This window comes from Choloepus didactylus, chromosome 10 (assembly GCF_015220235.1).
Source record: "Choloepus didactylus isolate mChoDid1 chromosome 10, mChoDid1.pri, whole genome shotgun sequence".
Classification (NCBI taxonomy): Eukaryota; Metazoa; Chordata; class Mammalia; order Pilosa; family Megalonychidae; genus Choloepus; species Choloepus didactylus.
In genome coordinates, this window is record NC_051316.1 from 83,926,699 (window position 1) to 83,951,646 (window position 24,948).

The 24,948-nt window shown below is 40.2% G+C and overlaps 1 protein-coding gene across 1 annotated transcript in view; it reads right to left on the reverse strand.

Annotated features, from left to right (window-relative positions):
- The window catches only part of LOC119545261 (protein FAM205A-like), a 64,730-nt gene extending 43,363 nt beyond the window's left edge, over positions 1-21,367 (reverse strand). Inside the window, exons 1-6 of the mRNA XM_037850781.1 lie at positions 21,224-21,367; positions 20,687-20,732; positions 20,100-20,160; positions 18,588-19,084; positions 16,654-16,694; positions 15,386-15,828 (exon numbers count right to left, since the gene is read on the reverse strand). Coding sequence (XP_037706709.1) covers positions 15,386-15,828; positions 16,654-16,694; positions 18,588-19,084; positions 20,100-20,160; positions 20,687-20,732; positions 21,224-21,367 — 1,232 coding nt within the window. The remainder of the gene's footprint in view (positions 1-15,385; positions 15,829-16,653; positions 16,695-18,587; positions 19,085-20,099; positions 20,161-20,686; positions 20,733-21,223) is intronic.
- Between the last annotated feature and the right edge of the window lie 3,581 nt (positions 21,368-24,948).

Here is a 24,948-nt window from a genome sequence, read left to right on the forward strand (position 1 = left end):
GGGTCATCTGAGGCATGCAAGGGTGTTGCAACACAAGAAAATCAATCAACTCATACAACACATTAGTAAATCAAAAAGGAAAAATCAAATGATCATCTCAATAGATGCTGATAAAGCATTCAACAATATTCAGCACTCTTTTTTGATAAAAACACTTCAAACGGTAGGAATTAAAAGAAACTTCCTCAATATGATAAAGGGCCTATATGAAAAACCCATAGCCAGCATAGCACTCAATGGTGAGAGACTGAAAACCTTCCCTTTAAGATCAGGAATGAGACAAGGATGCCTGCTGTTATCACTATTATTCAACATTGTGCTAGAAGTTCTAGCCAGAGCAGTCTAGCAAGACAAAGTAACAAAAGGCATCCAAATTGGAGAGGAAGAAGTAAAACTGTCATTATTTTCAGATGATATGATCTTATATTTGGAAAACCCTGAGAAATCAATAACACAGCTACCTGAGCTAATAAACAAATTCAGGAAAGTGGCAGGATACAGGATTAATGCACATAAGTCAGTAATATTCCTATACACTAGAAATGACCTAACTGAAGAGACAATCAGGAAAAAAACTGCTGTCACAATAGCAATGAAAAAAATCATGTACCTAGGAATAAAATTAGCCAAGGAAGTTAAAGACCTCTACACAGAAAATTAAATAGTTTTGCTAAAAGAAATAAAAGGGGGCTTAAAGAAATGGAAAGATTTTCCATGTTCATGGATAGGAAGGCTAAATGTCATTACGATATCGGTCATACCCAAACTAATCTACAGATTCAACGCAATTCCAATTAAAATTCCAACAACCTACTTTTCAGACTTGGAAAAGCTAGGTATCAAATTTATTTGGCAGGAAAAGGGGTCTCATATTGATAAAAACATTCTAAAAAAGAAAAACGAAGTGGGAGGACTTACACTTCCTGACTTTGAAGCCTACTATAAAGCCACAGTAGGCAAAACATCATGGTATTGTGGGGCAAGATGGCAGCATAGAAAGGTGTGGGATTTAGTTAGTCCTCCAGAGAAACTAGTAAATAGCCAGAAACAACTGGCATATAGTCTGGAACAACTGGTGGGGGACATCATATACCAGCCTGGAATGGGTGGAATGGCTGAGATTGCAGCATGGAATTCTAAGTAAACCTCCTCCAATTCAGAGCTGGTGCCCCTCCCCCACCAGCATGGCAGGCTGAGCTAAAATACTTCCCTCTGGAAAAAAAAAGCTGGTTACCTGGAGTGAGGGAAAGTAACTCAGCCAAGCTCCAATTGTTTTAATTAACATATTTGGACTACTGAATGCAAGGTATAAGCACAGATAAACCTGGAGCAAATAGAAAACAAACCTGAGGTTTCTCCCAGTAGAGAGGAGGCAGGGCTGAAGGGAAGAAAATACATAAATAAATGAAAACAGAGGCTTTTGGAGATGGCTGTGTGCAGAATACTGGAAAACAACTGTCATAAGAAAAGGGGCATAAAGAACTGGATACCAATGCCAGTCAACCAGCGAAACTGGGGGCTGGGGACTGGCTCTGAAAAGGGGCTTTTGCCTTTTTCCTTTTTTTTCCTCTTTCATTCTAAGCAGCTCATTAGAAAAAGGCATTTTCAGTTGTTAGCCTTGACCCATGCAAGGGTAGAGTTAACAGAGTCAGAGAGACAAAGGAGGAATTCAGGTGTAGAAGATAACTCCTTAAAGAGCATATCTTCCCTAAGAAAAGTGAAGATAATGTAATAAGCTGACCATTTATCTTGGGATAGAATATATATTAAGTGGACTTAGTAACCCACTACTTAATAAATCATGCCCTTGACTTGAGGCTTGCTCTTGTGAAACTTACGGCTGTAAATGGGAGGCTGAGCCTTCCTATAATTATGCCCAAGAGGCACCTCCAGGGAACCTTTTGTTGCTCAGATGTGGCCTTTCTCTAAGCCCAAATCAGCAAATAAATTCATTAACCCCACACCACCCCCCCGATATGAGGGACATGACTCCCAGGGGAATGAATTTCCCCGGCAACATGGGACATGAATCCCAGTAACGAGCCTGGCCCCAGGAGTGAGGGATTGAAAATGCCTACTTGACTAAAAGGGGGAAAAGAAAGGTAACAAGCTGAGGTCACAGTGGCTGAGAGATCCCAGAGTCAAGAGGCTATCCTGGAGGTTTCTCTTATGCAAGCTCCAGCTAGACATCCCAAATGGCCAAAGTATGCCATGCCCTTACCAAAAGTAGTCCCCAAATACCTGGGCCCCTACCTGAGATTCTATAAAAGATTCACTCATTAAGTTTTTTCTCTCAGAAACTTAAATCCACCAGAGTGTTCCTATGCCAGACAAGTTCTAAAACTCAGAGGGAACACCCTCTTTAAGAACAACAATCAGATGCAGCTCCCTTCCCCATATTGTCAACACCCCCTTTCAATATGAACAAGTTAGGATGCTCACTGCCTAGACACCCCTGAAGATGGAGAAAGAGATTCAGTGAGAGGAAGGGGTAGTAACAAACAAGATAAGATTTAACAAAGATCTATGAATACTGAAACTTTATCTATATACTTTAGATGTTGTGGTATTGGGATAACTGGAAGGAGGTAAATGACATGGCAGAGCTGTACCCTGTAACATCCTTCGAAATTCACTCTATAGCTACTCATTGAATTGTGCTTTGAAAGTCTTCACCTTTCTGTATACACCCTATATTGCATAACAAGGAAAGACCTGAAATTGTGGAACTGTAACCCATAACAATTTCTGAAATTACCTATAGAACTGCTTGTTGAGCTGTACATCGAAAGTTAACACCTTTCTGTTTATATGTTATGTTTTACAATAATGGAAATAGCTGAAGTTGTGGAACTGTGACCCATGACATTCTTTGAAATTTGCTAACTACTTGTGAAACTGTACTTTGAAAGTTATCACTGTTATGTATATATGTTAAAGTTCACAATTAAAAATGCATTAAGAAAAATTAAAAAAAATTATTTGATGTAGTTCATATTACCAACTAAAGAAAAAAATATCTGATCAATAGAAAATCATTTGACAAAATTCTACATCTATTCCTGATAAAAACTCTCAACAAACTAAGAATAGAAAGGAATTACTCCATTTGATAAAAGGCATCTACAAAACCCCCCAGTTAAATTATACTTAATGGGGAAAGACTGTATGCATATTGTTCTGGTTTGCTAATGCTGCCATTAAGCAAAATACCAGAAATGGATTGGCTTTTATAAAGGGGATTTATTAAGTTACAAATCTACAGTTCTAAGGCCATAAAAGTGTCCAAACTAAGGCATCAACAGATGATAACTTCACTGAAGGATGGCCAATGGCATCCAGAAAACCTCTGTTAGCTGGGAAGGCATGTGGCTGCTGTCTGTTGATCCCAGGTTGTGTTCCAGCTCCTCCTTCAGCTCCTGTGCATTCTTCAAAATGTTGCTCTTGGCGTGTTTTGTCCTCTCTTAGCTTCTCTGGAGCAAACACTTGGCTAACATCTCCAGAGTTTCAGCAAAAGTCTGCTTTCATTGGCCATCTCCAAAACGTCACTCTCAGCTGCTCTGAGGTCCTTCTATTTGTGAGGGACTCCAGTGATTAAATCAAGACCCACCCTGAATAGGCAGGGTCAATATCTTCATGGAAATAATTCAAACTTTTACCCAAAGTTGATTGAGTCACATCTCCATGGAAACAAAGGACTTCAACCCAATCAATACTAATACATTTGCCCCCACAAGATTGCATCAAAGAAGATGTCATTTTGGGGGACATAATACATCCAAACCGGCACACATGTCCTCTAAAATTAGTAATTATACAAGGATATTGATTCTTAGCACTTTTATTCAGAATTTTCTGGAGGTTCTAGCCAGTGCAGTAAGGTAAGAAAAAGAAATAAAAGCCATCCAGGTTGGAAAGGAAGAAGTAAAATTGTCTTCATTTTCAGATGACATTATAGTTTATGTAGAAAACCCTATAGAATCTGCAATTAAAAAAGGTACTAGTACTAACAAATGAATTTAGCCAGGTTGCAGGTTGTAAATATACAAATTCAATTGTATTTCCATATACTAGCAATGAACAGTTGGAAAATGAATTTTTAAAAAAATAATCATTAAAAATATTAAAAACATGAAATACCTAGGTATAAATCTAATAAAAATGTGCAAGACTAATGCACTGCAACCACAAAACACTGCTGGGAGAAATTAAAGGAAACCTAAACAAATGGAGAAATACACCTTGTTCATGGGTCAAACAACTCAATATTGTTTATAACTTCTCCCTAAATTCATACTTAAGGCAGTTTCAATCAAAATCCCAGCATGTTTTTGAAATTGACAAACTTATTCTGAAATTCATGTGGAAATATATAGGACCCAGACTAGTTACAGAAGCTCTGCAAAAGAATTAATTTTGAGAACTAATGCTGATTGACTTTAATACTTACTATAAAGCTACAGTACGCAAGCCAGTATGGTACTGGCATAATGACTGACAAATAGATCAATGGAATAGAATGGAAAATCTAGATATATACACTCATATATGGATATCTGATTTTCAGCAAAAGAGTAAGGTGTATAAAATATAGTCTTTTCAATAAATGATGCTATCAATATGCAAAAAATGAACTTTGATACATATTTTATACCATATACAAAAACTATTAAAAATGGATCATAGAGAGGAGGAAGATGGTGGCATAGAGAGGAGTGGAAGTTAGTTAGCCCCCCCTGGAACAACTAATAAACAACAAGGAACAACTAGAAAATAATCTGGAATAACTGCGGGGGGACAAACATGACTGTCCACTCATCATATACCAACCTGAATTGGGAAGAATATCGAAGACTGCAGCATAAAATCTGTAAGTAAAAACTGCGGACCTGAGCCAGGAGCCCTCTCCCCTCACAGCCCAAACTGCAAAGCCTCACAGCACTAGAGAGCAGCACTCCCAAACTGCAAAGCCTCGCTGTGCTAGAGGGCAGCACTTTCCGAGCAAGCGAATATAGCTCAGCTGAGTTCCAACTGGGGTTTTAATTAGCACATGCTCAATACAAGCTGCAAATCCCCAACAAACAGACAGAGGCTTTTGACGACTGACCTTGGAGAGCTGGAGGACCTCTCTGGGAGGGAGTGGGAGTCCAGAGAACCAGGTGCTGTCTGTGGCTGATGGGTGAAACTGCGGGGGACTGCAGACTGACTCTGAAGGGGGTCTTTCTGTCCCTTTTTTGGCTCAGTGGAGAAAGCCTGTCATTTTAAATTCCCGGTGCTCTGACCCAGGCAAGTGTGGAGATAGCAGACTCAGAGTCTATTCAAATGCTAATGACCTCTCCCCAGGGGGTATATCTTCCCTAAGAGGAAAGAGGTGGTGCCAAGCTCTACTACCCTCCTTCCATTTAGAACCAGACCCCAGAGCCTGGAGGAAAACAGCCACAGGCCACACCTCCTTATACCAGTCTGTAGGTACAGGCTGACAGGTGCCACCTGCAGGGCAGAAATGCACAGTGACTTGAGGCCTCACAGGGTGCATCAATCTTCTAAGACACCTTCAGAGAGACCTGAAACTATTGCCTCCTTCCAAGACCTGAGCCCATTCTGGTCTGGGGGGAAAACCTGAGTGGGGTAACCAATGAGGCCAGATGCTTAGACAACAGAAAACTACAACCTGCTCTAAGAGGGGCAAAGTTATGGCCCAGTCAAAGGAACAAACTTACAGTTCAACTGAGATACAGGAATTTAAACTAGTGCTGGATCAATTCAGAAAGTTTAAGGAAGATATGGCAAAAGAGATGAAGCATATGATGAAAACACTGGGCATATATAAGGTAGAAATTGAAAGTTTGAAAGAACAACTGACAGAATCTATGGAAATGAAAGGCACTACACACAAGAGGAAGGACATAATGGAGACATACAACAGCAGATCTCAAGAGGCAGAAGAAAACACTCAGAACAAGGCACCTAAAAGCCTACATGCAAAAGAACAGATGGAGAAAAGAATGGAAAAATATGAGCAACATCTCCAGGAACTTAAGGATAAAATGAAATGCAGGAATGTACATGTCATTGGTGTCCCAGAAGGAGAAGAGAAGGGAAAAGGGGCAGAAGCAATAATATAGGAAATAATCAATGAAAATTTCCCATCTCTTATGAAAGACATAAAATTATGGATCCAAGAAGCACAGCATACCCCAAACAGAATAGATCCAAATAGGCCTATGCCAAGACATTTAATAATCAGATTATCAAATGTCAAAGATAAAAAGAAAATCCTGAAAGCAGCAAGAGAAAAGTGATCCATCACATACAAAGGAAGCTTGATAAGACTATGTGTGGATTTCTCAAAAGAAACCATGGAGGCAAGAAGGAAGTTGGGTGATATATTTAAGATACTTAAAGAGAAAAACTGCCAACCAAGAATACTATATCTGGCAAAACTGTCCTTCAAATATGAGGGAGAGCTTAAAATATTCTCTAACAAACAATGACATTTTTGAACAAGATACCTGCTCTACAGGAAAACACTAAAGGGAGCACTACAGACAGAAAGGAAAAGATAGGAGTGAGAGGTTTGGAACACAACTTTGGGAGACAGTAGCACAGCAATGTAAGTACACTGAATAACTGTATGGTTGAAAGAGGAAGGTTAGGAGCATATGGAACACAAGAAAGAAAGAGGAAAGATAAAGACTGGGACTGTATAACTCATTGAAGCCCAGGGTGCTCAATGATTGTGATAAAAGGTACAAATATGTTTTTACATGAGGTAGAACAAATGAATGTCAACATTGCAAGGTGTTAAAAATAGGGTGGGATTGGGGGAAAATACAATCAATCCAAACTAGAGACTGCAGTTAACAGAAACATTGTATTATGCTTCCTTTAATATAACTTAGGCAATATACCAAAGCAAAATGCATATGGTGGGGACATAGGGGAAGGGTATGGGACTCTTGGCATTGGTGATGTTGTCTGACTCCTTATTCTACTTTAGTTTAATGCTGTCTTTCCCTTTGTTGCTTCCTAGCTGTCTTTTTCTTTTCTTTTTTTCCTCTCTTTCTTTTCTTTTTCTCCTGTCTCTCTACCTTCTTTGACTCTTCCTCCTCCTTGGTGGAAGAAACAGAGATGCCCTTATACAGATAGTGGTGATGGTGGTGAATACATAAATATGTGACTATACAGTGAACCACTGATTATTTACTTGGAATGTATGGTGTGTGAACAAAACTGTCTTAAAAAATGGATTGATGAAGAAAGCTTAAGGGCACTACATTGAGTGAAATAAGACAGATACATAAGGACAAATATTGCAGGGTCTCACTGATACGAACTAATTATAATATGTAAACTCATAGATATGAAATGTAAGTTACGAGGCTAAAGAATGGGGAGCAGTTGCTTATTATGAGCAGAATGTTCAACTAGGGTGAACTTGAACATTTGGAAGTGGACAGAGGTGATGGTAGCACATTGTGAGAATAACTGACAGTGCTGAATGGGGTGTGAAGGTGGTGCAAAGGGTAACCTCAGAATCACGTATGTTACCAGAAGGAAAGCTGGAGGTTAAAAGATGGGAATGTATAAAATAGTGAATCTTGTGGTGGACAATGTCTGTGATTAACTGTACAAATATTAGAAATCTCTCTCATGAACTAGAACAAATGTATGACACTATAACTAGAAGTTAATAATAGAGGGGCATACAGGAAAAAATATATATCTACTGCAAACTATATACTACAGTTAGTAGTATTTTAACATTCTTTCATGAACAGTAACAAATGTAATGTACCAATTCTATGAATCAGTAATGGAGGGTGGGTAGTTAGGGGTGTGGGAGGATTTGAGTTTCCTTTTTTTATCTTTATTTCTTTTCTGGAGTAATGAAAATGTTCTAAAAATTGAAAGAAAAAAAAAAACTAACTGTGATGATGGATGCATAGCTGTATGTTGGTCCCATGGGCAAGTGATTGTACACTTTGGATCTTTGGATAATTGTATGGTATGGTTCACATTTACTGTGAACCATCTCAATAAAAAAATGGAAAAAATGGATCATAGATTAAATATAAAGCCTAAACTACAAAATTTACAGAAGAAAACAAAATATACAGAAGAAAAACTTTGTTACCTTATATTAGGCAAAGATTTCTTATAAACAATTCCAAAAGTACACTCTATTAAATACAAAATGGACAAATAGTATTTCATCAAAATTTTGAAACTTCTGCTCTTTGAAAGATAATGTCATCTGCTTTCACTTCCTCTAGTGCATACAGCCAGATGGCCTTATTCTGCCTTCTCGTTCCACTGAGGTACTTTTCAAGCCCTCCTGAAAATACCACAAATTCTCTGACATTCACATTATCATTGTGACATCTTTTTATCTCTCTTCATCCTTTATAGAGAAGCATAAATTCCCAGTTTCCAACCAGAGAAGTAATTGTTAGCTATAATTTGTGGCACATTCTTGACTTGATTTCTTTATAACTCACTGTTCTTCCTAGGACTTCTTCCAGCAAAGGGAAGGCCAGGTTTTTCTTACCTGGCATTTATTCTGACTAATCAGTAAAGCTTATTTTTCTAGAAATTAGAGCTGATTTTGTTAATTTTCCCTGACATCCCAGTTTCACTTGTTGGATATTTGGGTACACTTACTTTAAAAAAAAAAATATGGTAACATATATGTAACATAAAATTTATCATTTTAACCATTTTTAAATGTACAATTCAGTGGCATTAATTACATTTACAGTGTTTTGCTACCATAACACAATCCATTACAAAACTTTTCATCACCCAACTATACTCACTTTGTTTAAAAATTTTATTTTGAAATAAATTCAAACTTACAGGAACAGTTGCAAAAACAATACAAACCCCATACACAGAACTCCAGTATACCCCGACCCCCCTACCCCAATACCCTGATCCACCAACTTTAACATCCTGTCATGCCACCATTTTTCTTTCCCTCCCTCCCTATCACCGATCAGCTATTGCTCTGTCTTCTGAACATATGAGAGCAAGCTGCACACGTCCTTGAACAAACAATATAACTCACATATACATTTCCCATGAGCAAGAACATTCTTTTATGCAATCCCATTAAGCGCACCTAAGGAGTTCAAGGAATTCAACATTGATACAAAGTTTAGATTCTATATTTCCTTTTTTTTTTTCTTATGTCCCAACTGTGTCCCTTTGAGCCTCCTCTCCTCCATCCTCAGATCCCATCCAGGATCATCCTTAGTATTTAATTGTCATTAGCTATTTAGACTGTCTTTTTTTTTTAATTGTGGAAACCTATATACAGCCTTAATCTTCCCATTCCAACCTCTCCTTAGCATTCCGTTAGTAGGATTAATCACATTTAGAATGTTGCAATGCTATCACCTTCCACCATTCATTACTAGAAATTTCCCTTCACCCCAAACAGAAACCCTGCACTCATTTCTTAACTCCCCGTTGCCCCTTCCCCCACTTCTCATAACCCATACTCTACTTTTCATCTTTATGGTCATATTTTTTGATACTTACTTTGTGTTTACCGTGGGGCTTAAATTTAACCTCTTAAATCTATAACAATCTTGTTTTTCTTTGATACCAACTTAAGTTCAATAGGACACATAAACTATGTTCCTATACTCCTCCATTCCCCCACCTTTATGTAGTTCTTGTCAAAAATTACATATTTTACATTGAGTCCAAAACCACTGATTTATCATTACAGTTTATGTATTTTAGATCCTGTAGGTAGGAAATAGTGGAGTTACAAATCAAAAATACGGTAGTATTAGCATTTATATTTACCATGTGATCTTTACTGGAAATCTTTATTTCTTCATGTGGTTTCAGTCAATTGTTTAGTGTCCCTTCCTTTCAGCCTGCTCAATTCCCTTTAGCATTTCTTATAGGACAGATCTACTGGTGATGAAGTCCCTCAGCTTTTGATTATCTGGGAATGTTTTCATCTCCCCATTTTTACCCTCCAGTTGTGAATTTTTTAAGTCTCTGATGGTTATTGACTTCTATTTGTATTCCACTGTGGTCAGAGAAAGTGCTCTGAATATATTCAAAAAATTTTTTTAATTTATTGAGGCTTGTTTTATGTCCCAGGATATGGTCTATTCTAGAGAATGATCCATGATCACTAGAGAAGAATGTGTGTCCTGGTGATTTGGGATGTAACTTTCTATGTATGTCTGTTAAATTTCTCTGTATCTCTCTCTCCTTTCTTCATTTCTCTGTCAGTAGGGCTCCCTTTAGTATCTGAAGTAGGGCAGGTCTTTTATTAACAAAATCTCTCAGCATTTGTTTGTGAAAAATTTAAGCTCTCCCTCAAATTTAAAGGAGAGTTTTGCTGGATAAAGTATTCTTGGTCGGAAATTTTTCTCTCTCAGAATTTTAAATATGTCATGCTACTGCCTTCTTACCTCCATGGTGGCTCCTGAGTAGTCACTACTTAGTCTTATGTTGTTTCCTTTGTATGTGGTGAATTGCTTTTCTCTTGCTGCTTTCAGAACTTGCTCCTTCTCTTCAGTATTTGAGAGTCTGATCAGAATATGCCTGGAGTGGGTTTATTTGGATTTATTCTATTTGGAGTTTGCTGGGCATTTACGCTTTGTGTATTTATATTGTGTATAAGGTTTGGGAAGTTTTCCCCAACAATTTCTTTGAATACTCTTTCTAGACCTTTACCCTTCTCTTCCCCTTCTGGGACACCAATGTGTCTTAAATTTGGATGTTTTATTTTATCTATTGTATCCCTGAGATCCATTTCAATTTTTTCAATTTTTTCCCCATTCTTTCTTTTGTTCTTTCATTTTCCATTCTGTGGTCCTCAAAGATGCTGAGTCATTTTTCAACATCCTCTAGTCTTGTATTAGGAGTATCCAGAGTCTTTTTAATTTGGCCAACAGTTTCTTTTATTTCCACAAGATCTTCTATTTTTTTATTTACTCTTGCAATGTCTTCTTTATGCTTTTCTAGGGTCTTCTTTATGTCCTTTATATCCTGTGCCATGCTCTTCTTCATGTCCTTTATATCCTGTGCTATGCTCTCATTGTTTGACTTTAGTTCTTTGATTAATTGCGCCAAGTACTGTGTCTCTTCTGATGTTTTGATTTGGGTGTTTGGGTTTGGGTTCTCCATATCATCAGGTTTTATCATATGCTTTAAGATTTTCTGTTGTTTTTGGCCTCTTGGCATTTGCTTTACTTGATAGGGTTCTTTCTGGATATAAAAAACACTGATCTCTAATTTGTCAGACCTACAGCTTGGTGGCGTACTGTTTCTCTAACTAGCCAGCAGATGGTGTCTGTGAGTCACCTATTCCCCTCAAGTCAGTTCTCCCCAACTTTGTCTTTTTGATGTGTGGGGATCTGGTTCTTGTGGGGTTCAATTGGTACACTAAATTTGGGTGTGTTGTTGGTGCTGTCTGCCCTGAATGAGGGGCATGTGTCTGAGTTGTTAGGGAGGCAGGGCAGCTTTAAATCTCCCAGGTGTTCCCAGAGATTTAAGGCTGTTGCAAGAGTCTAAGCCTTCATTTCATTCTTGCCACAGATTGTCTCTGCTGCTGACCCACAAGTCCTTGGTATTGGCATAGGATCCCTGGGATTTCCGAGCGGGCCCCCCTTCTCAGCTGTGCTCTTCCAGGACTCTGCTGAGGGAAGGCTGTGCCACGTCACAAGCGCACACCGGCCCTCCAGGGAAGGCCTGGGCTGCTGGGCTGTGCAGAGGCCTTCCCAGCCTGCTTTAAAGATGGTTGAATGGGGTGTGTTAATTTCCCCCTTTTCGCACAGCTCCGTCTTCCCAGCTCTGGTAGCTGTGGGTGCACTAAAGGCCACTGTCCATGGCTGATATTGTGGTGTGTGCACGGTGCTGTGGGAGACACTCCCCGTCACACTGGGTTTCTTGGTGCAGCTCTGGACTATAGCTCCAGCCCTGGGCAGGAGCATTCCCAGCCCTCCAGGGAGATGGCTGCAAGGGGCGCAGTTTCTTTCTCCTTTGGCTCCCCTCTGCCCCCCTGGCCCTGAGGCAATCAGCAGTGGGCTATCCTCCACGGCAGACACCAAGAGGTTGGCACAGCCTGCTCCTGCTGTGCCTCACTGCATGGTTCTCACTGTCGTAACTGCAGCCACTCCTGGGTTTTTTTTGTTTTGTTTTTTTAAAAAGAACTAGTCCATCTCCAAATGCCAACCCATGGTTCCCCACACCACAGCGTGGTCGCCAGACTTTCAGCTGGCTCACTCACTCGTTTCAGAATGCAGACTCCTGGTTTCACCAAATGCATGGTCCCTGTGGATTTAGCAGACCTTGTTTGGCTGGTGCATCACTGGAACTGGTGTTCTGGGTCACTTTCTGGCTTTTATCTAGTATTTTTCATGGAGGTGTTTTTTTACCCTGTCTCACCTAGCCGCCATCTTAGGTTCTCCACTATACTCACTGTGATGGTTGGGTTCATGTGTCAACTTGGCTAGGTGGCACTGGCCTGACGATTGCTGTGAGGATATTTGAGGCTGGTTAATAATCCAACAGGCTGGTTTGTCGGATCATCAGTCAATTGACTGCAGCTGACTGATGACTTATCAAGGGGCATGCTTCCACAGTGAGAGAATGCAATTGGCTGGATTTGGTCCAGGTGATCAGTTGGAGGCTTATAAGCTGGACGGTTAGAGAACCTTCACTTCTTTCTTCAGCTGCTCAGCGAAGCATTTCCTGGGGAGCTTGTCAAAGTTGCCAGTTTGTTTCCTGAGGAGTTCGTCAAAGTTGCCGGTTCGTTTCCTGAGGAATTCGTCAAAGTTGTCGGTTCGTTTCCCGAGGAGTTCATCGGACATCTTCCTTGGAGTTGACAGCTTGTTGACAGCTCTGCAGAATTTGGACTCGTGCGCTCCCGCAGTTGCGTGAGTCACTTTTACAATTTGATAATCAGAGACATCTCTCATTGATTCTGTTTTCAAGGAGAACCCTAACTAATACACTCACTTTTAATCAAAGTACCCTTCATATGCAGGTTTGATCCTCTCCTCCATTAAGCATTGTCTTAGTTTTCCAGGCTGCTATAACAAATACCACAGACTAATTGGCTTAAACAACAGGAATTTATTGCCCCAGTTTGAGGGACTAGAAATCAGCAGTATTATGCTTTCTCCAAATTCTGATGGAGGCTTGCTGGCAATCCACATAGCCATCTCTCTGCTAGTCAGTCTCCTCCCATCTCATATACTGACAAGGTCAAAATTTCCTTTGCTTATATGGTTTCCAGTCATATTGGATTAAAGCCTACCCTGACTCAGTGTGGTCTCACCTAAAAAAATAGGATCTTTGAAGATCCTATGTACAAATGAGTTCACATTCAGAAGATTGGAGGTTAGGGTTTGAACATGTCTTTGTGGAGGCCATGATTCAATCCGTAAGAAATATTAAGGACTCTAGCTTCATTAATAAATCCTAATTCTATTGCATCCCTACATTTACTCTCAAAATCAAAGCCACTTCAATTAAAAAATGACCTGGGGTCTTGTTTGGATTTTAATGTTTTCCTTTCAATGGTGCCACTCTATATTTTCTGCCCTTTCTGACATAAACCAATCTAGAAAATTGAGCCATTGTAGTGCTCCCAGAGTCTGATCAGGGCTGGAATGTGAGTTTTTTAGGTTTTTATGTTTGTTTGTCTTACTGGTGGATGTCAGCTTCAGTCTTCCTTGCTTTTCTCCCAGTTATCCATGTGGTTTGCTCTCTCACCACATTCCAGTCCTTGCTCAAATGTTTATTTCTTAGTGACAATTTCCCCAGACTTCCATTTAAAAACTGCACCCCATTTAAGTCCTCCCCAAACCCCTCATCCTGATTTTTGCATATATCTGATCACAGTCTATACACCATATTTTACCTCAGCTGATTTTGTCTATCCACCTAGCATATTCATAATGTAAGCTCCTTGGGGCAATTTATTATTCTGTTTGTTCACTTTTGTATCCCTACAATAAAGTTGTTCACTTTTGTATCTCTAGTGCCTTTAAAAATGCTTGACATATGGTAGGTGCTCAATATTTGTGAGGAAGGAAAGAATGGGTGAATAGATGCCATTCATTCTCCAGCTTGGCAACCCCATTCTGAACCCTCAAACATTTTGTGTATTTTTGTGATTATTACAGGGACTTCTCTACTAGTCACCACTTTCTGGCACACCGTGCCATTTCCCCAACACCATGCCTTTGCTCATGTTGTACTCTCAGCCTGGAAAATCCTCACCACTCCCCACCCACTGCTGCCTGACTCTTTCTCATTCTTTGAAACTCAGGTGACATATTGCCTCTTCCAGAAAACTTTCCATGAACCCCCTTCCAAAAAAAAAACTAGGTTAAGTGCCTTCTTGTGTTCCTTCATGTACTTCCTCTAACCAGCTCTTATCACATTGCTTTATAATGACTTTTTACTTTACCATCTACCCCATGAAACCATGAGCTCCATGGGGGCAAAGCCTGTGTCTTGTTCACTGCAGTGCCTAGTGTCTGGCATAGTACCTGGCACATAGTAAGTAATCAAATATTTGAATCAGTGAATGCAAGACGCAGCTCAGAGTCATTTTCACTATGGCTCTTTTGGATACCTCCTTGTCAACTGGTCTTCATTCTAGAAGGCATTCATTTCATGCAGCTGACAGGCAGTGGAAGTGGAAAACAGGCATCAGGGTTGCAGCAAGTTCCGAGACGGAGTAACCTTAAAGATCTTGTCAATACCAACAGGAGGCAGAGAGGGGAGATTTTGATTTTGACATCTGTCATATTAGCTATCTGCATTCAATAAACACAAAGGCACCTCCTCAAGGATGTAGCATGTAGCACTCCACTAAAAAATTTCCCTCCATATTGTGGGTATGTATGCAATTAGTGAATAAATTTTGCTTTTGGATGGGCTAAGAATGCAAAGAATTTCCAGCTACTCCTTGCCAATACACTGTCTGGGGCCCAGGGACATCGTGGGAAGCCATGACTGAATCCAGGCTGACCTCTAACCTCAGTGTGCCTTAGGCAAGGGCCTTGCTTCTCTGCTCAAGTCTCTTTTTCCATAGTCCAGCATGAGGCTGGGGGGAGTTGTGGGGAATGCTGACACATACGAAATGTGGGTTTAAGCTTCTATACCAGATGGGAAATACTTTCTACCTCCCCTACACACTCCATCATATGCCACATTGAAAATAAGGAGGCACAAGCAGGTGGCTCTTTGAGGTATAGAGTATGTTTTTGGAGAGTCCTGCCTCCCCTACACATTAATGGAAATGACAGTGGCAGCCATTTCCAGGGAGATGCCGAGGTTTGGGAACCTACAACCTCCTTTTGCTTGAACTGATTATTCTCCTTGTGTAGATCCATGCCTTCCACTGAGGTAACAGTTGAGACCTGGAGTGGATTTTCTGGTTGGGTGGCACAAGTCAGTTGAGGACAAGGACCCAGGAAAGATGGACTGAAGGGAACATCGCTGGTGCTGATTATCTGGGAACTGGAGGGTGTTGAAAACGGTCTGACTCTCCCCCTCAGTGCGGGGAGGCTGGGCCTTGGGGTTCCTTGGTGTGTTTTCCAACTTAGCTTCCCCTGCAGGGTCTTTGGTGGGGGCCAGGCTCTTTTCAACCCTTTTCATCCTGGCTTTGGCCTCTGTCTCAGTCTTAGAGTAGACAGTGGATTCCTCGTGCTCTTGGCCTTTTATCTCAGGGTTAATCCAGTGCAGGAAATGCTTCAGCTTATCTCCCAAATCAGCTTCTGGAAGGGTGAGGCTTTTGTGAGTATGGGTTTCCTTTACCACACCCTGCAACTCTTGAGTCTAGAAAGTGTGACCATTCAAAAGTTGACTGTAAAACCTGAGCCTGGAAAACTAGGCCTTTTAAAGACTGGCCTTGCAAAAATTGTCCCAGCAAAGTTTCAGTTGTGAGCCCTGAAATAACTGACCCTGGAAAATTGGTACCTTCAAATGCTATACCTGCAAAATTTGGCCCGGCAAGTTAGCCTTGTAAAGTCTGGCCCTTTAAGGCCTTGGGCACTGCAGATTTACCATTTCTCTGATTCTTTGTTTGGAAAAGGTCATTTAGCTTGGTTTAACTGTCTTGCATGTCATTCTTTTTTTGGGGTGGGGTGGGGGGATTTGTTTCATTTTTCTCAGTGTTATAGTTTGATAAATTTCAAACCTATAGATTTGTAAGAATAGGACAACCAATAAACCTATATTTGTTCCTCAAATTCAGTAACATTGTAAGAATAGGACAACCAATATGCCTATATTTGTTCCTCAAATTAAGTAATAGTTAAATTTTGCCACATTTGTTTAATATCAATATGTATATATGTGTATATACTATTTCCCTTTTTTTTCTCTGAACCATTTTAGAGTTAATTTGCACGTCATTCTTATCAGGTCTTTTTGCCCCAGGTAAACCTAGAAGATGTTATTGGACCTCGAGATGAGAAAGAAACTATTGAAGGTGCTGACAGGAGAATGGAAATGTTGCCTCTAGAGAGCTAGGCAGACTCGCTAGCCCCTACTAACTCCAGGCACTCACTTGGCCAAACTAAATTTCATTTGCAGTTGTGGGAAGAGATGGTGCCTGGCAGATCTTCCCACATTTGAGTCAGTATGACTTTGCAACATTACCCTGGCCTGGATGAGAATCTGCAACAGGGAATTACCCTCAGCTGCAATGGATTAGAAAAAGTCACTATTCCCACTGGCCTCTGGAGTTGCAGGCTTGGGGAGACTCATACTGGTCAATGTTCTACTGCTCTGGGAAGCAGCTGTCAGATCAACTGCTTCTGGAGGTGGAATTCCAGTAGCCTCTGTGCACGTTCCAGGAAAAAATGGTTCCCTTTTGAGGACTAAAATGGGCTTCCCAGGCCTTATGAAGCTTGTTACTGCAAAGGACAGGCTAAGACTACTTAAAATTGTGCCTAAGAATCACCCCCAGGGAATCTCTTTTGTTGCTCAGATGTGACCTCTCTCTCTCTAAGCCAGCTCAGCAGGTGAACTCACTGTCCTCCCTGCTACATGGGACATGACTCCCAGGGTTGTAAATCTCCCTGGCAAGGCAGGACATGGGACTCCTGGGGATGAGCCTGGACCCAGCATGGTGGGACTGAGAAAGGCTTCTTGACCAAAAGGGGGAAGAGAAATGAAACAAAGTAGTTTCAGGAGCTGAGATTTCAAATGGAGTCAAGAGGTCATCCTGGAGGATATTCTTATGCATTATACAGATATCCCTTTTTAGTTTTTAGTGTATTGGAACAGCTAGAAGGAAACTGTTGAACTGTAACCCAGTAGCCTTGATTCGTGAAGACAATTGTATAACTATAAAGCTTACACGGTGTGACCATGTGATTGTGAAAACCTTGTGGCTCATACTCCCTTTATCAGTGTATTGACAAATGAGTAGAAAAATGGGGACAAAAATTAAATGAATAAAAGGGATGATGGGATGTTTTGGGTGCTCTTTTTTACTTTAATTTTTATTCTTATTTTAATTTTTTTTTGGAGCAATGAAAATGTTCAAAAATTGATTGTGGTGATGAATGCACTATATGTTGCTACTGTGAATAACTGTTCTGCGCTTTGGATGATTGTACAGTATGTGAATATATCTCAATAAATTTGAATTTCTTTTTTAAATGGCCTCCAACTAGGAAAGCCCTGGGTCTAGGGGAAGGAAATGCAGTATGTCTCAGGGCTTATGTTGTAAGGTTCTCTGAGTCTGCAGAGATCTCTGGACAGCAGCTGGAAAGCCCCACTGAAGTTGAAGCTGCCCCTACAGCAGGTTCCAGTCAAAGCTCACACATGGCCACAGTCAGAAATAAGGCATTGATCTGAGCTTATTTATGGACAGTTGGAAAAGCCCAAATTGGGGAATGTGGGCAAGAAGGTAGGGCTGACTGGAGTGGTGGGAAATTTTAGGCAGTATGGAGATGAAGGAGAAACCATTGAAGAGAAAGAAACTGGGGTTTCCCTTTCATGGACTTATCTCCACAGGTAGACCAAGGATTCAATGTGCAGAGAAGAGAAACCACAGAAGAGGTGGCTGTGTTTCTCCTGTGTGTGGCACTGAGGCCTCAGCACGTCTCCAGGCATCAGACCAAGGCTTTTAGAAGCTGAAGAGTGGGAGAGGATAGAGACACAGCTATGAAATTTGGGATTGCTCACATTTGATATTTTTGTTCTAGGTTCATAGTAGATCCTTTCAAAGCCTGGAAACTTGTGCAGGCTGTCCAGTCTCTCATGAACCCCACCAAGCTCAGGAGAATAAAAGGATCCCATGTTTTCAAGAGAGGCTGAGAGGTAGCATTCAAGAGGAAAGACTTGTTTTTTTCTCAGGTTTTGAAGAGTGTGGGGAGTGTGATGTAAGCTGCCAAAGGAACTCCTCCAAGAACTAGGGAGCCCTCAGTGTGGAAATGCATCATCCATTTATGTACTTGAGAAACCTCAGGTCTTTGGGAACTAGGAAAGTAAGTGAGCAGTGAATTCAGGGTCATAGGGTGTTTAGGTTAGTGAACTCTGGGTTCAGAGAAGGCAAGGGAACCTAGTATTCAAGGGCTGCTAACTTTGTTTCTCCTGGACAAATTCAGAGTTGCTCTTCCTCCTCTTCTGCTGGTTGACAGGAATCCTAGGCTCCTCAAGGCTTGAGGAAGACAGCGGGTCTGCATCCCCAGACACATCTGGTAGTCGAAATCCCTGCCTGTGTTGCACGTGTTCAGTGCAGTAATCTCGGATGCTGTCTGTACTGGGTGACTTGGCAGCTGTCTGGCTTAAGGATTTCTGATCCATTAATTGTGGGGGTATGGAGGTTAGAGATGCCAGTGAAAGCTCTCTAGACTGCTGGGAAGGCTGTTCCAGACTCTGCTCAAAAGAGCCATTAGACATGGACAAAATATCTAGGCAAGAAGAGACCAGTGATGACTCTGATGAAATGGGGGAGATCAGGGTTTTCTCACCCACCAGCAGTTGCTGAATCTCACAAGCCACAGCATTGCAGACATGGCAGCTGGGATCCGCACACAGGAGCCGCCGCACACTTCCCTCCTTAGGAAGCCAGCCCTGACTGGGAAGGGAAAATGGCAACCATTACTGAAGCAGTGCCCTCTGCCTCCTTGGAAGAGTGTGGCCTTGGGGATAGGTGCTGCCCTCCCCTAGTCCTATAAGTCCTAAGGCCTACCCCACAGTACCCTACCCCTTTGCTTTTCTCCCTAAGATAATGGCATTCTGTGGGTTAGGGCTGCCTTGAATGAGGATCTGGGGCTTGTTGCACAAGGTCTCAGATTACCCAGGAGGGCAGGTAAAACTGAAAACTGAGAGTTGGGGATCAGTTTTTGCGGACCTGTACTGAGAAGCTTAATTAGAAGGGAATCAGGCTGATGGAACAGGCAAGTGGTTAGCTGATGCAGTGTCCACCAGGTAGTACCTGGGGTCAGTCTCTTTTGAGGTTATGAAACAGAGCCTGGAATTCAGCCTTTCCATACTATGAAAAATGAGATCCTTTCATGAGAACTCTGCATTCTCAGGCTGGGGACTTGCCCTGGTCCTGTACACAACATCTCTTGGGAACCAATCCTGTTCTCTCAAGGTCTTATGAAGAGAATAAGAGGTTCCTGTCCTAGGGCTGTGCCAGGAAGTGTCTTCCCCAAAGACTGACCAGAGGATTAATGTCAGCAGGGTCCAGCCAGACTCAGGTGAGCCCACCTGCCTTTGAAAGGGAATAGGTGAGAAGTGAATACAACAATGAAGACTTATTTGTGAGAAATCCATTCTCTTGACTGGATAACTTGTGTCATGGCTGAATTCAACCCCATATAGAGGCATTTATTAATTATGCACTTCTCAGACCTGAATTTCTAGTCTAATGCAGCTGTAGCACCAAGGGTGGAATTGGGAGAATCTTCCTTCCTGAGATGTCTGACCTCTGTATCCTGGCAACCCCCTTAACCTGTAAACCAGCCTCCACTGAGTGGCTTCCTCCCAGCCATTATCTTTCTCCTCATCCCTGTTCCAGGCCTCCAAGCTGAGAACTAATCACAGGCCAGGATGGGGGTTAGAGACAGCCATAAGCAAGAGATTACCTTTTTAGGAGAGAGAGCAGCTTCTGTGGCTTTTCAGCTTCTTCCTGGGAAGCTCTTCCAGCTGAGAAAGCAGGAGACAGTGTTACATGAGATGGGAGAGAATTAATGGACACACTATAGGAAACTAAATAGTAAGAGTTTTGACTTTGAGTGAAATGAGACTGTAAACCCCAAGAGTCAACGCTCTGAGGCATGTCTATGTACAATTTAACATTTACAGTGTGGTCATTCCTAATCTTCTTTTATCTTCACAACCATAGTGTGTATGAGATAGGATCTTCAGAGTTGTGCCTATAACAAGTCTGAGATTAGAAGTGACTTCCATAGTGTCATATAACTAATAAATGACACAGTTAAGAACTTCTGCCCTATTTCTTCATTTCTCCTTCCAGTGATGTAAGGTAGAGAATTTTGGAATCTTCCCAGGCTCTGATTTCCATCCAAAGAAGTTTTTTCAATAAGTTTCCAATCTGGGGACTTGGAACTTTCGGTGGTTAGAACACCTGACTCCTGACACCCAAGGGTCAGAAATCCATAAGAACCTCACCCACAGTGGAGGGGAGTCAGAGGAGAAATTGGGACTTTACCTCTTGATGTTCTATCTCTAGCCCTTTGTCTGACTCTTCGGTGACTCTTAAAGACAAAAAGTTAGAATATGAAGCTGGGACATCATTTCCTTTTCATGTGTAAAATGAGACAAAATCCATAAACAGTACATAATCCTTTTCTAATATACCAATTTTATATACTCTCCTGCATTACCTTTCCCTCTTCCTCCCTTTTCACCTCATTTCACTTCTCTGATTTTTCTGATTCACTTCGATGCTCTTCTATACTCCATACCTCCCACTACCCAAGGCAAGTTCTGCAGAGGGGCTTAGAATGAGGTAGTAGGAAAAGTGGAACAGAATAAAAAGTCAGTGTAAGAAGCCAAATGACGTCATCAAACCTCTATCAACCAAAAAAAAAAAAAAAAAAAAAAACCACCCAAATGGGCAGTTTTCTGGGACCCAGTATGGAAATCCCCACAAAAAAGCTCTGGGTAAGAGTAACAAGTGAAAGTGAGGGGATAATAATTTTCTAGTTTGAGAATCAGTTCAGTCATGATTAAAGCATTTCCCTACCTGGCAGCAGCTCCTGGCAGGTCCCAATCTTAATCCTTGGGGGCTCCTTTTCACTTTCCAAATAATTAGGATAATGATGAAGATGGAGCCATAGGTATATAAGGGATATCCAACATCCCACAGAACAAATGTAGGGTTCAACATGATCTAAACCTCACTAGCTATCCATCTTCCTAGCCTTCTAGGGTCTTGGAACTTAAGGCCTCCAGATTCTAGATCTTGTCATGTTTGCCTCACAGAAGATGGAACCAGGCCACAAGAGTGCAGCATCATCAAGTCCTAATATTTTAACAAGGCAGACATAGCATCACCTGCCTTTATCTGTCTTAGAGAAGCTCCTGTGGTGATTCAGTGTTTAGATGAGGGTGTCTTGTTGTTTGTGTGGGTTGCAAAGCCTGGGACTAAAGGTACCATAGTCACAGGTAGCGTACACCCTCTCATGCTTCCACACCCTCATGGCTCAGTTCTCTCCTTTATGACAATAGTATAGTCATTCATCCCAGATAATTGAGTCTTTAAGCACACAGTTTGCCCTTTAAGAGAGCTACTGATGAGTTTAGAGGAACTCCAGCAACTCCATCACCTGTACAGGGAAGATAATTGTAAAACACATGAGTATAAGGCAGGTAGCATCTTGTTAAGTCTTGGAAACAGAGTTTTGATGTCATAGGCAATGTGTGTCAGTGTTGAGAGGTTCAGGAAGAGGACCATGTCTGATGTAGCAACGCAAGAACAAGGTACCAGTCCTTACTGACAAGGCTTTTAATTAAAGGGCAAATTTGTGGCTCTTTGATCAAATCTGCAATGATTATAATGTTTGGCTAAAAGAGTTTGAAGATCTGAATTAGAACATTTTAAGTGTGGCAGGGTTTTTCCTGTTCAAATCCAATACCTTAACACTCCTATGTCTACTAATTTACACAGTACTGTTCACTTATAGCCCCTGTCAACACTGTGATATACCCCCAACACCTCCCGATTTCTGAATTTCCTTGAGAAGGTCATCCGTCCATAGAGTGATCCCAGAACCAAAAAATTCTTAGGCTGAACATCTCTGAAGAGGCTATTTGTTCCTTTGTCCCCTACCCAACAGACATGGTGAACACTCAATATGTGTTCAGCCCTAAGCTGAGCAGTGTCAAGGGTACAAAGATGAGTTTATTGCATGCTTATTCTTAGGACACTTAAAAATCTAGTTTCAAACACAGGACTAATTCACATGAAGCAAGAATCAACAATTTACTTCACTTTTGAGGCTCAAGTCTAAAATATAGCCTTTTAAGAAAGAGAAAGCTCAGAGAATCAGGGTGGGTCTTAAAGTTCAGGCTGTGGGGAAAAGGAGAGCATTCCAGATGGGAGAGAAACTTACCAACAAATACAAAAACTGAGGCATGGTTAACGGATTTCCTTTGGCAATGAGAAATGCAGTTTATCTCTAAGCAGAGGTGCACTTGGATAAATTGGAGAGGAACTGTAAGAAAAGATTGGAGGAGCAGGCATAAGGCCTCTTGAAGGAAGACTCTGGTGTTCATTTTATTTCAACCACTGAAATTAATTGATTTCTTAAAAGTAAACATGCCTATATATAGTAGAAAATTCACAAAGCACAAGAGAGTATATAGTATATTTCCTTCCTATCCTTGTCTCCCACCTCCCATTTTTATACCCTGGATCCAGTCACTCCTATTAGAGTCTTGTGTATCTTTCCAAAGTAGTCTAGCATAGAGAAAAAGAAATGAATTTTCATGTTTTTCTTCACAAATGGAGGCATACTACAGACACTCATTTCCTTCTCTCTTATTTCATTTACTAACATAAATATATGTAATGCATATCATTTTCTTTCCTGTACTCTCTTCCCTGATATGGCTGTAACACAATTTACCTTCAATGCTCTATTTTTTCAGCTTTTTTAAAGTTTTATTCACACACCATACAATCCATCCGAAGTATACAATCAGTGGCTCTTGGTATAATCACCATTATGCGTTAACCACCACAATCAATATGAGAACATTGTCATTTCTCTGAAAAAACAATTCCCATATCCCTCCTACCCTGTTATTGATGCTTAGCTTTGGTATAGTGCCTTTGTTACAACTGATGAAAGAATATTACAATGTCACTCTTAACTATAGTCTTTAGTTTGCATTAATTGTACTTTTTCCCATATACCACCCTGTTATTAATACCTTGTAATAGGGATGTACATTTGTTCTGGTTCATGTAAGAACTTTCTTAAACTTGTACAGTTAACCACAGTCATTACCCACTATAGGTTTCGCTATGTTATACAGTCCCATGTTTTACCCTCTAGCCTTCCTGTTAGTGACATACATGACCCTAGCCTTCCCCCTTTCAACCATACTCTCACTCAGCATAGTTAGTATTCAGATTATTATTATATTCAGTATCCACATTTATGGATATTTAGTTATAGTCTTTGCCCTGACTAATAATGCTGACATAAACCTCATAAGTCTTTGTACTCATGTATGGATATATTTATAGGAAAAATTCCTAAGAGTAAAATTGCTGGGTCAAATGGAGTGTGTATTTTAAATGCTAATATTGTCTAATTGTCCTCCAATTGTATAAATTCACACCCTCAAAAAATTTTTTTAAATGCCTCCCTTCTCATATCCTCATTGATTTAGTTTTCCCAAATCTTTCTCTTTGGCCACTTGAGAGGTAAAAAATATTATCTGTAGTATAAGTTTATTTGTATAAATTTATTTTACAGGAGATTGTATATCTTTTTGAATATTTACTACCTTTCTATGAAATATCTGTTCATATTTCTTTCTGATCTTTCTATTAGATTATCTGTCTTTTTCTTACTGATTAATACGTACTTTTATATAGTAAGAAAATAAGCCCTTTGTTATATGTATTGCAAACTTTTTTTTCACTTTTTCATTTGTCTTTTGATGTTTGTGATGATTTTGGCCATTCATAAGTTTTAAAATTTTACATGGTTAATTTATAACCTTTTATGTTATATCTTTAGTGTTTTATGTCACAATTAGAAGGGTCTTCCCCCTTCTGACATTACAGAAATTCTTCCTACTGTATTTCTTCAGAGTAGTTTCATGGTTTGATTTCTTTTGCTTAAATCTTTGATTTTTCTAAACTTTAGTTATTTTAAGACAGCTTTATTGAGGTATAATTGATATATAATAACTACACATATTTAAAGAGAACAATTTGATAATTTTAACACATGTATACACCTTTGAAATCATCGTTGAAATCAAGATGGTAAATAATACATCATCCCCAAAACTTCCCTCATGCCCCTTCTGTAATCCTTCCATTCTACCTCTCCCCTTTTCCTTACCAACCACTGATCTACATTCTGTCACTATAGATTAATTTGCATTTTCTAGAGTTTTATATAAATATAATCATATAGTATGTACATTTATGTCTGGCTTCTTTCACTCAGCACAATTATTTAAATATATCCATATTGTTATGTTTATCAAAGTTCATTCCTTTTTATTGCAGATTAGTATTCCATTGTATGACTGTACCACAATTTATTTATCTATTTACTAGCTGATGGGCATTTGGGTTATTGCCATTTTTGGTTATTACAAATAATGCTGCTGTGACTATTTGGGTACTAGTCTTTATATGGACATATATATTCCCTATTCTATTGGGTAAATACTCAGGAATGGAATTACTAGATCATATAGTGGGTATATGTTTAATTTTTT